The 15,119-nt window shown below is 39.0% G+C and overlaps 1 protein-coding gene across 4 annotated transcripts in view; it reads left to right on the top strand.

Annotated features, from left to right (window-relative positions):
• The window catches only part of pex5la (peroxisomal biogenesis factor 5-like a), a 165,927-nt gene that overhangs the window by 112,294 nt on the left and 38,514 nt on the right, over positions 1 to 15,119 (top strand). For all 4 annotated transcript variants that reach the window (XM_043702242.1, XM_043702244.1, XM_043702241.1 and 1 more), the window contains 3 exons: positions 4,311 to 4,434; positions 7,169 to 7,268; positions 10,003 to 10,098. In XM_043702242.1, the coding sequence (XP_043558177.1) occupies positions 4,311 to 4,434; positions 7,169 to 7,268; positions 10,003 to 10,098 (320 nt within the window). The remainder of the gene's footprint in view (positions 1 to 4,310; positions 4,435 to 7,168; positions 7,269 to 10,002; positions 10,099 to 15,119) is intronic.

The raw sequence follows: 15,119 nt of genomic DNA, 5'->3' as shown, positions 1-15,119 counted from the left end.
TTCAGCCAGTGGTTTAAGGTCACTGCCTCCATGAAAGGTTCCAGCAAATATTCTGGTATGCTACTGGCTATCCCTTTGCTTTTCCTAGAAATTTAATCACCTCATATCTGTATGTCCAAAGTTGATATCTGTTTATCCTCATTGACATTCTGCATGGACGAGTTGGACCGAAGCATCTGTTTCCATGCAGTACATCTCTATGACTCTATGACCAACATTATGGTGTCAGCCCAGGAGGAAAAAAACATCTTTAGATGCAATGTATAATGCCTTGTATTACTCAAAAATAGCAGTCTTCCACTCTCTTTCATGATTAACCATTTTCAATTTAGAAAGATTGACATGGACTCCCCTGCTGAATGCATTCCAATAGGAAATGCACTCTATTTAGGAGTAGTCATGATGGATTGTTAATGTTTCTTCATCCATTGATGTGATTAATTTCACTCACAACTTTGTCAACATTTCATGTTTTATTTATTATGGGAAACGTGCAAAGGCCTCAGTAACCTCACACTGAAATGAAATATGTGAACCATCTCCAGTGAAGCAGACTGTGGCCACCATTAGTACATGTTCATATGGCAATTCATAAAAGAGAATGATAAGAAAGCCAGAGAACTTAGTATTTCTCAAAGTCAATAGAAAAACCATTATGCATTATTAGATGTGTGAAAAAAAACAATCTAGCTCAGATGCAATATGTGCATGCTTGGGTAGTGTGGAGTAGGTGGGTAAAATACCAGGCAGGCAACCAACTGGATTCAACATGGCCTTCAAACCCACCAGTGGAGGAGTGTAAGAATCACTCCAGTGTGTGATGTATTATCCAACATATAATTAAGCAATTGGACAGGTTCACACAACTTTGACTTGCAGCCTGAGGTTTTTTTTTTCAGGCATATCCCTAAATGTTAAAAGCCAAATGCTTGGTTTTATGAAAAAGAACTATTTCTGATGGGTTTTTATTTTTAGATTTGCTCTTATTGATCACTAATGTTTTATATGAATTTTCAAGATCCCATTGAAAGGAAAGAAGGATGTACAACCTGAAATGGAGTTTCAATGTGGCCAACGTCATGTGATTAGCTCCTCATAGTAGGTGGGCTGATCAGTGTCTGTTTAGCTGATTAAAATAACATTGATGACAAAGGACCTCAACATTACATTTGGTGGAGCCAAGGGAAGGTAAATGAGAAAAATGAAAATTAGAAGCAGGAGGTCATATGACTCTTTGGGCCTGTTGTTTAAGATTATGACTGATCTCCTCTTCCCCACTTCCTCCTCACTCCCACATATCCTTTGACACCCTTTTAGAGAAAAAATAGATTTAACCTAGTCTTGAATACATAAACATCCTAGTCTCCACTGTTCCCTAGAACTCTCCGCCTCAAAGATTGATGGACTTCAGAGAGGAGAAATTCCTTTTCCCTTTCTTAAGTGGAAGACCTCTTATTTTGAAACTGTTCATGTAGCCTAGGTCTCGTGAACATTTATGTACTAGCTGTTGGAGCCTGTCATGCCTCTGTTTGTAGAATCATAGAATCCAAACAGTGTGGAAGAAGGCCATTTGGCCCAGTAAGTACACAACAACTGTCCAAAGATCATCCCACCTCCTCACCTGATCTGTGTAACCCTGCATTTTACACACTTTGGGCAATTTATCCCCACTTACTTTGCACATGTTTGGACTAAGGGAGGAAACTGGAGCATCCAGAGGAAACCCATGCAGACACAGGGACAATGTGCAGACTCCACACAGTCAGTCACCCGAGGGTGGCAGAAACGCTAACCACCGAGTCACCATGCCACCCTGTATTTACACCCCTGTATTTTACATAAGGTGGACAAAGGAGCTGAGATGTTTAGCACTACTGTGGAGTCAGGAACATAATTGGCAACTGAAAAATTCAGATTAGTATCTGCTCAGCACAGCATAAACAAATTAGAGTCACCTTTCACAGATCTAAAGACCTCAATTAGCACATATACATCCATTAAAACGTCTCCAAACCATGAAGTGGCCCTGTCTAGGCTAACACTGATGCCCCAAAGTAGATTTATTTTGGCCAGCTTTCCAATTTGAAAATAGACATAATATGAACCAATTTCTACTTCATTTTAGGTGGCTCTGTTAAATACCTACTGTTTCTTTCTGATTTTTATTTTCGCAAATAAACATTTAATCTTCCTATGCGTTTGACCTCAATTACATAATCCACAAAAGGTACTAAGACACCTTTTCCACATAATCATTAAAAAGTCTTATTTCAGTATGAAAGTGGGGATTTTAAAAAACTCATTGTCTGTTCCAGTGAAAACATTTTCTATTCAGGTTTTTATTAAGAAGCTAAAGGTCAGGTAGGTGATTAAATTACTTTTTGTAGCATTGCCCATTCTTATTGTAAAATCATTTTGATTCTAATTTTGACTTTTTCTGAAGAATTGAATGCAACTTACTGTTAACATTGCTACTTCTACCCTCTTTCAACAATCATTTGCAATACAAGTTACAACTATGTAAACGTTATGATATTGTTCTTATGTTGTAGAAAATGCTTTGCAGAACAAATCTAAATTCAATTAAGATAAATGGTTCATTGCCATTTGAGATGCATGTGTTCTTTAAGCATTAAAGCAAGTATTGGTGGCAAAAACTGTGTGACCAGAGACTTTAAGAGTGAGCATATTATATCTTTCTTCATTAAAGTCCTTATAGGGATTTTTTGTCAGTTACTTATTGCTATAATAATACAGTTTTATGGTTGCTTGCCTTTTTACATCTTATCTGAAAATGTGTTGTTGGAAAAGCGCAGCAGGTCAGTCAGCATCCAAGAAACAGGAGAATCGACGTTTCGGGCATAAGCCCTTCTTCAGGCTTATGCCCGAAACGTCGATTCTCCTGTTCCTTGGATGCTGCCTGACCTGCTGCACTTTTCCAGCAACACATTTTCAGCTCTGATCTCCAGCATCTGCAGCCCTCACTTTCTCCTTTTTACATCTTATGCATGTTTCACCATATTTCATTTCCCTTTTTAGGTTCCCCATTTTCCAATCTGTCTTCTGTATCGTATTAAGGATAGAGTAGTCAATGAAGCTGATTTTTTTGCACCTAATATTAGTGCTGAATGTCAAGAAATATGCTTTTATGGAAAAGGTATAATTGGATGCTAGTTCCTCATTCTCCCTTCCCAGAGTCAGTAATTACTAATTGAGTATCAGAAAAGATCAGTTCTAGCATTGTTGAGAGGATCTTAAGAATGAACATTGATTGATACTTCAATGCTACATAATTCAGACTACAAAATCTTTACAAGATAAATTCTGCTATTTAGCCCAATATGTCTAGGCTATTGGATCAGTTAAACCCCAGCGTTACTTTATGAACAGAAAGGAGCTTTCCAAGTACTCTGACAATCTCTCATCCCTCCATCACCATGACCAGTATAAGTAAACTAATATTTATATAATTTCATATTGTCTTACTAGCAGCTGTATAAAACAAAGCAACCATACATTAAAGATAATTTATTTTATTCACACATTGTTGTCTGGCCAGTATTTACTTTCTGACCCTAATTGCCCTTGAGAAGGTACATGAACCACTACAGTCCATGTGCTGTAGGTGTATCCACATTTGGTTGTGAAGCATTTTAAGACGTCTGGGACACATGAAAGGCTCTCAAAAACATTGGTTTTTACCATTCATTCATCCTTCCCAGACTATTATGCTTTGCAAGATTTTGAGGACTAAGTAAAAACTAGGCAATACATCTGATGCGGACAACTAAAGCTGATTGTTAGAATCAAATTATGAATCAGATGACCCAATTTGTACTGACCTTTTGTTTAGCACATCCATAATTACAGCGTTGGAGATTTTCTGTCACAATAAAGTTTAAGTGGTTTTCTATCAAGGATCATATAAATGAAACGTGATGGTTACTAACAAAAGTCTTAATGGCTGTCTAATGAAATGACAGAAAGGAAGTTCTGAATGCAAATTTAATGTAAAATATAGAAATTTCAGAAGACCAGTGGATTCCTAAAACCCCTTACATCAGCAACTTTGTTCAGTAGACCATCAATAAATTATAATTGGAAGTAATCTTTTGTCTCATCTTTAATTCGTAGGGAAGTCATTTTTATTCAAAATTAATAGAAGCTCCAACTCTTTACTTAAGGTTCAAAAAGATCTGTGTTTTACCTGCTGCCTGCAGAATTTATATTTTAATCGGGAGCACAATAAAAACTAAATACAGTATTTAATTTTCTTCTCATGAATAACAAATTTTCTTCTCCACTTTTAGTCAGTATGCCTCCACACTTAGAGAAATGGGAAGAAGTAAATCTACAAAGTGCTAAAACCCCTGAGGATCAATGGGTACCAGAAAGGAGACGCTCCAACAGAACTACCTCACAGGAGTTCTTATGGTAAAAAGTAATTTGTATATTAATCAGTGTTGTAGTGGCAATCTGCACATGGGCTGGTATTCTACTGATTTCTCCACACATCATGCTTCTTCATTTTTCTCTTTCATTGCTAGTAAAAGCTTTCCATTTTCAACTTCATAAACAATATTCCCGTTACTTTCCTCATAACTTATCTTAAAATTTTTAAAACTGTAAAAATATAATGCAAGATGGCATCTCAGTAATAGTCCACGATCCAATGAAATGAGCTTTCTTTCTTGTGATTATCAATGCGTAAATACAGAAACTGAGTTAAGTTGTGCAGAGAAGTTCTGATTTCAACAAAATCTTATAAAATACTTGCAGTCCTGTTCGGTAATTTCTTAAAACAATTGAGAATTAATCAATGGGAGTAATCGCTCCCAGAGTTCCTATTCCATCTAAAAACTGAATGGCAGAATTCTCCAGACCAATAGGTTGTCCTTTTTGTGAATTGTCCTTCACACAGTAGAACGCATTTTGTGATCTGTGGAACAAGACCTGTCTCAATGTAATAAACCTCTTCCCTTTTGTTGAAATCAGTATTTGAAAAACACAATTACAGTATGATTAAAATTAAATTGATACATGAAACACCCATCATATAATTTTATTGATATGCCATCAAATGCAGAAGTAGCCCAATTTCACCACTCAATGCAATAGTGAAATTAGGTCTGTATTGCCCAGAGTTTAGAAAAGTGAGAGGCGATCTCATTGAAACATTTAAGGTTATGAAAAGATTTGACACGGGACAGTAAACAATATTTTCGCAAATGGGAGGATCTAGGAAAAGGGGGCACACTCAGAATAAGGAGTCAATAATTTAGGATTAAATGAGGAGACATTTCTTCACTTAAAGCTTGTGAATCTTTTCAATTATTAATTAATTTATTAGCCATAATTTCATATCTCTTGATACTTTTACCTAACAAAAATCTGTTGAACTTCGTCTTAAACATTGCAATTGACTCTGTTTCCCACAACCATTTGTAGGATAGGGTTCCAGGTTTCCATTACACCAGAAACATTTTCGTCCCTGTTCAGTAACCAGCATCCATTACAGGAAACTACCTGTTCCACAATATCTTATGGCCAAATAAAAACACCACCTGACATCTAGCCTAGATCTGGTCTTATAAAATTAAAACTGTGACCCTTCAGCCTCTCCTAGTTAATTCAACTGGAACAATCTGCCAAGAATAATGTTTTCTCTAGCTATTGCTTCACTGTACTTTTGCTAGAAAATCTAGATTTTTTTTTCTTCAACGTGAGTGATTTTCTCAGAATGCTGTATGAATATTGAGCATCTGCCTTACTTACATACATAATACTGGACTTCTCCAAATTTAGTATAGTTTTCCAAGAAGTTATAGCCTGGATATTCCAGTGCACTATGCTTCTTGCCTCCCTGGCTAAAATGTTATGGGCCCATGATACTGAAGTCTGCCTTACAGCAATTTAATTCTGGTAGCAGCATTATGAACTTTAAGATGAGACATTTGCTCTTTCTCTTTGGACAGAGATGCCAACTATCAATGGCCAGCAGCTCTTTAAGCCCGATAGCACCAGTTGGGAGCAGTGGCCACTGCTAGCACCATGGGCAGCCATACTACCCCAAAAAATGAACTCCAAAAAAAGTCCTGAATCACGAGCTTCTATGAAGAAATGTGGATCTAGGTTCAAGTAACGATGGATATGGGTAAAGAGGGGGCATGACCTTCGGGGTGGATTTCAATCAAGGACTATCTCCAACAAGAGAGTGTTTAACCACTTTCCCTTGACATTCAGTGAATTACTTTCATGGAAATCCCACTCCATCAATATCTGGGAGTCAATATTAACCAGAGACTTAACTAAACCAATCTAACTAAACATATATAATGTGGCTACTAAAGCAAATCAGATTTTTTTTTTTCCACAGTGAATGGTTATCCCCACCCCAGACTCCCCAAAGCCTTTCTATCAGGCATAATTCAGGAATTTAGTACAATCATTTTCACTTTTCTGGGTGAGTGCAGGTCACTTCATTCTCCACTGGTGAACCATAGCTCCAATGCATAACACTTCAAAATGCACCACAGCTAATGGCCAAGGCTTTTTGACATAATCCCTTCAAACCTGTGAGCAAGGGCAACAGGTGCATGAAAACATCACCATCTCCAAACTTGCCTATAAGTCACCCAACATCCTGACTTTTAAAATCCTGTAACTCCCTCTCATACAGCTTTTAATATATTTTCACCACACGGTGTGTGGTGGATCTAAAAGGTGACTCAGAGGCAATTGAAGATGGGGAAAACATTCTGCAAGCGAGGAAAATATATTCACACAAGTCTTAGTATCACCTGCAAATTTACAGATCATGCCCACACATTGACGTCCAGATTATCCATAAAAATAGTAAAGTGTAGTGGACCCAACTCCCAATCCCTGCATGTCCCAACTGATAATTAGTTTCCAAGTTGATTTAAATTCATCTTCCTGTGTAATCAATTCTTGAACATCCTTGAGACAGTTCTCTGACTCTTCACAGAACTGAAAGAGCTTTTCTCATTACTTCCACAATTGTCTGTGATCCTCTTTTCTATTAAGCTTTTAGCTGATCTAATAGCAAGTGTCTGCTGGAAATACTGAACCAATTATGGTTGCACTTTCATTGCACAATAAGGAATGGATGTGCTATCTTGGATTGAAAATAATATTCTCTATTCAGGTCAACAGAAAATAAGATCCCATCTGAACTTGCGTCTGGTAAAAATTCGTTGGAACTACATTCAACATCGACAGATTTGGACCAAGTGCAAACAGCACAGGTAGAATGTATTACTGTGAATTAAGGAAAGTGAATTAATAAAACATGTGACAATGCTAAAATATTTGCTCCTGGAAAAGAAAATTGAACAATGATCCTTTCAGGACTTTTGATACTTATGAAAGGACATAATGTTTATGACATTTACATCTTCGACATTAAAAGGCCTTCTGACCCTGGAGAGAGAGAGACCACTGATTGAGATCAGGATCAGTGGCCCTTTGTTCATCAGGCTGGGACCATTGTTTGTTCTTGGCTTTGTCGTGACCATTTCCTGGTGGTGCTATTTGAGTCTCCGCAGTGCCCCCTCTTGTTGGCACCACTTCCAGAGTCATCTTGTGCCTCTGGTCCTTATGGCTGCAGGGGGCTCCTCTGTCTTGCGCACTTCCTCAGACAGGGGATCCAGCCAAGCTCAGATCTGCTGACAGCCTCTATGCCAAAGGGGGTGCTAAGTACAGCTGGTGCCTAGTGGAGGGGTAGCTGCTGGTAGGATACATGTTGAGTTCAGTCATGCCAGCATCCTTCGAGCCCAGGAGTGGTTGCCAAGTTTATCCATGCTGACAGGGTAGAAGGGAAGCTGCCACACTCTGAATTGGCTGGCATATTGCTACCTGGGGTGAAAGCTCTGTCGTATCTGTGGAGGCTTCTGGGGCAATGTTAGCTTCTCAAGAGAATGCTGTCAGGCAGGTTCCAGCCTTGGCGACTATCGTATGCAGTGTGCACATTCTCCCTGTATCTGCGTGGGTTTCCATGAGATGCTCCAGTTTCCTCCCACAATCCAAAGATGTGCAGGTTAGGTGAATTGGCCATGCTAAATTGCCCATCGTGTTCAAGGATCTGTAGGTTAGGTGCATTACATTTACCCTGACTAGAGTAATAGGGCAGAGGAATGGGTTTGGTTGGTATACTCTTCGGAGGGTCAGTGTGGACTTGTTGGGCCAAAGTGTCTGTTTCCACACTGTAGAGATTCTGTGATTCTACGATGATTCTTGATGTGTGATCCTCATGTGTTCACTGGTTCCTGCTGCAGGTCTTTGGCAGCAGAATGGCACCAAGACAGGCTGAAAATCAGAAAGGGAGATGTTGTGCTAAAATAGTGGCAACTGGGTCAAGTACTATAATGTTCTACCTTGAAGAACAGTATAACAAACCTCATGCTCAATGAGATGTCCACTACAAATAAATTACTGAGATTAAAGTGAAATGACATTAAACTGGGCAACTTTAAATGTGGAGAACTTGCACACGTTTTACAAAAACAGCAACTGGTTATGTACACAATAAGGTGCCTTCAGTGAAAATAGGATCTTGACATCTCTATAGTTTGAACCTGGAGTGTGCACATTACACCTGCTAAGAGTGCATCTGAACTTTGTGCATTCATATGGATAGCCAAGGAACCTTTTTGGAGAGGTAATGTATCCTAATGAATAAAATCCTGAGACCATTTAGAGGGGCTCAGATATGGTTGGGAATTTCATGTACCCCTTTCGTAGGGGTTCAGATACTTCAGGATTATTAAAATTAGGAAAATTATGAATGAAATGTTAATGATTTAACAAAAGAAAACAATGCATCATTTCTCCAAGTTTATAGATGTCACAAAGTTAGTTGGGAGGGTAAGCTGTGAGGTGGATGCAGAGAAGCTTCAGTGTGATTTCAACAAGTAATTGGGCAAATACATGGCAGATGCAGTGTAATGTGGATAAATGTGCAGTTATCCACTTTGGTAGCAAAAACAACCAGGCGGATGATTATCTAAATGGGGATAGATTGGAAAAGAGGAAGGTGCAATGTGACATCAGTGTTCTTCTACACCAGTCGCTGAAATTAAGTATTCAGGTGTGGCAGGCAGTGAAGAAGGCAAATGGTATGGTAGTCTTCAGTGAGAGGATTTGAGAACAGGAGTAGGGATGTTTCACTGCAACTATGCAAGGCATTGGTACAACTACACCTTGCCCAAATTTTCTTCCTGGCACAGGGCAGTTGCCTGACAGGACCTCACACCCCCGAGAACAAGAGAATAGTTTGGCTATGAAGCTGCAGGCTTAAGGGACCTGCAGTTGTCCTCCCACTTCCTGGAATTGGGATGTTAATTGCTGCTGCCGCACTGCAGCACATCTCTGCAATTCTGATGGACATAAACTAATGTACCCATTCAAACCTCCATTGCGCAGTGGCAGAGTCCCTTCGGCATCCCTTGCAGACATTGTTTTTTTTCTCTTACCTTTTCTCCCTTCTAACTTTGAGCCTCTACCTAACGTTTTTGCAGACTGAACACTCTCATTTAGTGAACCGTCATGAATCCTGGACTGTATGGCAGAGCTGAAGTTGTATCTAACTGGCCCTTGCTTCCTTTACCTCTTTGCCATGCTTGAGAACTGAGCATCCTCTAGGTATAGTGAAGAGGAAAGTCTATTTTATACTTGACTGATCTGACAGTTTAGAGCATGCTATTGGCTTTGTTGACTGGTCCACAATCACTGAACATAATCAGTTTGTTACTGCTCCCAGATTTCTTTTAAGTTCATCTTTAGCCAGGTTAACACCATTAATCAGGTGTGTCAGACACTTTGTTTATAGTATAAAACTTTGTAATTCTGGATTGTTGTTTTACTGACAAGACAGATCATTTAACCAGACGAAATTTAAAAACAAAAAAGATTTCCCTTAAGTCCTTTTTAGTTCAGCTTTCTTCATTATAATAGAAACTATGTTTCACTGTCACTTTACAGACTCGGATGACCAAGGAACAACGCTGGGGAAGTGCGTTACTGACCCGAAAGCATTCAACAGAGGAAGAGTTTGAAAGAGCAAAGGCAGCAGTCGAGGTCTCTGAATTTTTTCACACACTTTTCCTGAGATTAGAATACAGATTATGGCTGGATTGTATTTTGCACTTGCACATTAAAGATATCATGATTCTTTCTGCTGGATTCTATTTAATGTATTTCAAAACTGCAAATTACGTGCTATCAGTTTGTAGTTGATGTTTTAACAATTCTGCTACAATATTATCCTTACTTCTACTCTCACTTTGAAGTGCCAAAAAAGGCACCCTACATATCTTTCCTTGTTCTCAGGTTATGATTCATCAGAGTCTTCTACATTAACTCAGTTTTTCCCAGAATTCAAAACTGCTTGATGCCCTTATTTCACTCATTCTTTACTTCCCCCTTTTCATTCTATTAACTGCAAAAGAGCTTAACTCCAGATGTGAGGTGAGAGTGACATCAAAGCAGCATTTGACCAAGTATGGAATCAAAGCGCCCACACAACTGGAGTCAATGAAAATCAGGAGGAAAATTCTCCACTGGTTGAGCCATATCTTGCATAAAGAAAGATGGCTGTGATTGTTGGAGGTCAGTCATCTCACTCCAGGACATCACTGCAAGAGATCCTCAGGGGAGTATCCTAGGCCCAGTTATCTACATCTGCTTCATCAGTTAGCTCCCCCCGTATCATAATGTAATGGGGCCTCCAACAGCAAAAGTTGAGGTAGGGCAATAAACAGGTAGCTCAAGTGGACGAGCTGACCCTCTTTTTGAGGTAAGGGACAAGGGAGATACATGGATTTCCTCAACCAGGTGTGAGCTACGGGCTTAATTCTATATGAATAGTCTGCTTTTTGAGTTTAAACTTAATTTCCCTTCGTGTTGTAAAGATTTTATGCCAGTGGAGTAAAGAATCCCTGCCATCATGAGTTTCGGCTGTCCGTGTGCTTGAATGTCGTGTTACGTTTCTGGTGCTCTCCCTTTCTGTCTTCAATCACACTTTTCATTGCAAAGAATTTCTGGGAGTCCCTGACTGGCCCAATCAATACTTCAGTGAAGGTAAGGAAATTGAGAATACCTCTGGTGCTGGGGTTAAAAGTGTGAAGAGATATCCAGATGTCCTTATACAACATGTGTGGTGACTGCTATGAGTATGTGGCATGCTCAACGTCTATTAACCCTAGAACTGTTCGAAAAGCAGGGAATCAGGCTGTTGTTTTTCACCATCATTGTTATTGATGGAACATTTCAGTCATCTCTAACTGTCATGGGCAGTGGACCAACTAGAGGAGACATCACTGACTTCATTTCAAAAATTGACATGGGTAAGTTGGAGATCTAGAGGAAGCAGTTTGTTTCTACTCTCAGCAAATATGGGATAACTTTCAGTAGAGATGATGATGATGATATTGGCTATTGTGAACTATTAAGCCACAGGATTTTGCATAAAGATAACTGTTCAGCAATGATTCATTACCACCTGATCCCACTCCACCATTGGTAGAAAGTCTGGGACTGTTTGCAGAAGTCTTTGGGAGTAAGGTGAAAGCTCAGAGTTATTGTCTGTATGCCTCCCCACTTGTCCTTGTGAGGAAGAAAATCATAAAATCTATGTGAATTATCCGGCACTCAATACAAATTCTCATAGGAGGCTTACCCTCTGCATAGGATTGAGGATGCATTGATGTTTTCAAAGGTGTAAGCTATTTCTGCAATCTTAATTTTGCTCACAGTTGTAACCAATTAGCCATCGCTAGACATTGAAAAACCAGCAGTCCTGGCAGGCACCAGGCAGGTTCACAAATACATAAGATTGCCATTTTGGTTTTGTAATGCCCCTCCTCTTTCATGTGATGGACAAAGCTCTTGGTGAATTTAATTTCCAGCTTCTGTTTGTGAATCTGGATACTAATCTTTGCTTAACATTCAAGAAGAATCTTGAAAGAATAGACACCATGTAGACAACTAAGTCATCTCCTGGCTCTCTCAGTGGCTGTTCACCATCTCCAAGATGCAAGTCAGTTATGATGGAAAAATCTCCACTTGCCTGAATGGATGCAACTCCAACAATACTCAAGAAGCTCCATTCTAACCAACAAGGCAGATGTTTGAATGGCACACTATCCCCCACCTTCAACATGTACTTCTTTCTTCATTTATTTTATTTCCTTCTCCAAAGCAGCAATGCATGCCATCTACAAGTTGCACTGCAGCAATTCATCAAAGCTCCTTTGCAAAACATCTTCCAAACCCTCTATTTTGCCATCTGGAAGATATGAGGGTAGCAGATGCATAGGAAAACCAGTGCCTGCAAATTCCCTTGCAAGCCACTCACCATCCTGACTTGGAGCTGTTTTGCCATTTCTTTACTGTTTCTGGGAAAACAAAAATCCCAATAACCCCTGTCGAACAGCACTCTGTGTGTCCATACACCTCACAGACTACAGAGTTCAAGAAGGCAGCTCACTGTAATTTTCTCAAGGGCGATTAGGGATGGACAACTAATGCTGACCTAGCCAGCAATGCCTTCATCATGAACAAAAAAAGTTACAATCTCCTTGTGAATAAAATATGAAGCTATATCATATTCAGATTTGTAGATATATTAACTTTCTTATTCGTTGCAACTTCATCGATGACCTGCAATAAGGGCCTTCTCCTTTGTTTCTTAATAAACGTTTGAATCAGTATAGATTTAAAACATCCTAAGCAATATAGCATTGTTTCTTTTAAATTTGCAACAATGACAAATTGAGAACAATTTGTGATCTTTTAAACTGAAACATGTCAACAATTAGAACAGTTTTTCATGCCTTTTGAAATTTAGCTTGAAATGGTGCATATATTTCCCTGGTATTGTCTTGTGTGGGTGATAAATGTTCAAAAGTCTTTTCTCCTATAAATTATGATGATTCTAACTCGTTCTGATCCAGAATATCAAAGCAAAGTGAGGTCATTTAAAGAATCAATAAAATCAGAACATAGGAAACAGTTGCATAAATACTCTGATATAATTTCAAATATATTCAATTTCTGTGGTGACAGCATCTTTCATATTGTTACTAATGAAATTCTCGAACTACTCAGGAATACACTGCAATGCCTCTAAAATTAGATTTTTTTAGACATTACTTGCTTTGTCAGAAGTGATAAACTACATGAAGACAGTTAAGCAGTACAATCACTACTATTTATAACATCAATGCTGATGGACAGTACCTATTTTGGGTAAATAGAGCTAAGCATTTGCCAATACAATGGATCATTCCCAATGACACTGTTCATAAGCAGGGAAAGGATAACATTTTTGGTCATATTTACTGTCTTCCTGCCTTGCACTGTCAGTCATTTTTTTTCTTCTTTTATCCTGATCAGATGGGCTAATGGGCTGAGGAGTGGAAGGGGGAGTTTAATTTAGATAAATACGAGGTGTTGCATTTTGGGAAAGCAAATTTTAGCAAGACTTATACATTTAATGGTAAGGTCCTAGGGAGTGTTGCTGAACAAAGAGATCTTGCTTGCAGGTTCATAGCTCCTTGAAAGCGGAGTCGCAGGTAAATAGGATCGTGAAGAAGGCGTTTGGTATGCTTTCATTTATTGGTCAGAGTATTGAGTATTTGGGAGGTCATGTTGCAGCTGTACAGGACATAGATTAGGCTGCTTTTGGAATATTGCGTGCAATTCTTGTCTTCTTCCTATTGGAAGGATGTTGTGAAACTAGAAAGGGTTCAGAAAAGAGTTACAAGAATGTTGCCAGGGTTGGAGGATTTGAGCTAACAGGAGAGGTTGAATAGGCTGGGGCTGTCTTCCCTGGAGCATCTGAGGCTGAAGGGTGACCTTATAGAAGTTTATAAAATCATGAAGGGCATGGATAGGGTAAATAGGCAAAGTCTTTTCCTTGGGGTCGGGGAGTCCAGAACTAGAGAGCATAGGTTTAGGGTGAGAGGGCAAAGACATAAAAGGGACCTAAGGGGCAACCTTTTCATGTAGAGGGTGGTGCGTGTATGGAATGAGCTGCCAGAGGAAGTGGTGGAGGCTGGTATAATTGCAACATTTAAAAGGCATCTGGATGGGTATGTGAATAGGAAGGGTTTGGAGGGATATGGGCCGGGTGCTGGCAAGTGGAATTAGTTTAGGTTAGGATATCTGGTCGGCATGGACGAGTTGGACCGAAGAGTCTGTTTCCATGCTGTACATCTCTCTAACTTTATGACTCTACTGTTCAGCTGAATAAAGTATCATTTTTCTGAGCTTCCATGCAGTGAAATATCTCCATTAATGTAGAATAAGATCCTACATATTAGTACCCTGAAACTGAATTCAGATTCGCTATAACTGTTTTTTGGTTAGATAAAAAGAAGACTATGGTATCAGGGTTTCAAATTGTACATTCAGAATTAGTCTCAACATTTTCCCAAATGCTCCTGTCAGTGCAAAAGTATAGCGCAACATCAACAAAATACCAGCATACCTGTTATGAGCAGTGGGGGCATACCTGTAACTTTACCTTTAAGAGTTTGTCTTATTCAAAGTATGTAGTGCTATAATTTTTCAAATATAAAATCAATGTTGCTCAAATGAATTCATTCACATTGAGAATAATGCATTTTTCTTACTGTAAACTAAATCTTGATAAATACAATCTTAATTGAGCTTTCGCAGACCAATTAATCTGATCTCCATTGTCAAGACAATGCTCTTAATAATGAGGTCCTATATGAACATATGAATTAGGTGCTCATGTCTGCTCTGTCGTTCAACAAGATCATGGCTCACCTGATTAACTCACATTCCCGCCTACCTCATCTTCTTGCCTATCAAGAATCCATGTCCGCCTTAAAAATATTCAAAGATTCTGCTTCCACTGTCTTTTGAGGAAATGAGTTCCAATGACACAGAACTATTTGTGAGAAAAAGATGCTCCTTCTTTTGCTTTTAAATGTGTGGCCTTTAATTTTAAACAGTGGCTGCTAGTTCTAGATTCTCCTACAAGTCTAAACACACCTTCCACATGTACCTTTCAATACTCATCAAAATGTTACATGTTTCAGTCAAGTCACCTCCAACTCTTCTAAACT

This window comes from Chiloscyllium plagiosum, chromosome 13 (genome assembly GCF_004010195.1).
Source record: "Chiloscyllium plagiosum isolate BGI_BamShark_2017 chromosome 13, ASM401019v2, whole genome shotgun sequence".
Classification (NCBI taxonomy): domain Eukaryota; kingdom Metazoa; phylum Chordata; class Chondrichthyes; order Orectolobiformes; family Hemiscylliidae; genus Chiloscyllium; species Chiloscyllium plagiosum.
Note: the sequence above shows the minus strand (reverse complement) of the source record. Positions and strands in the feature narration are given on the sequence as shown.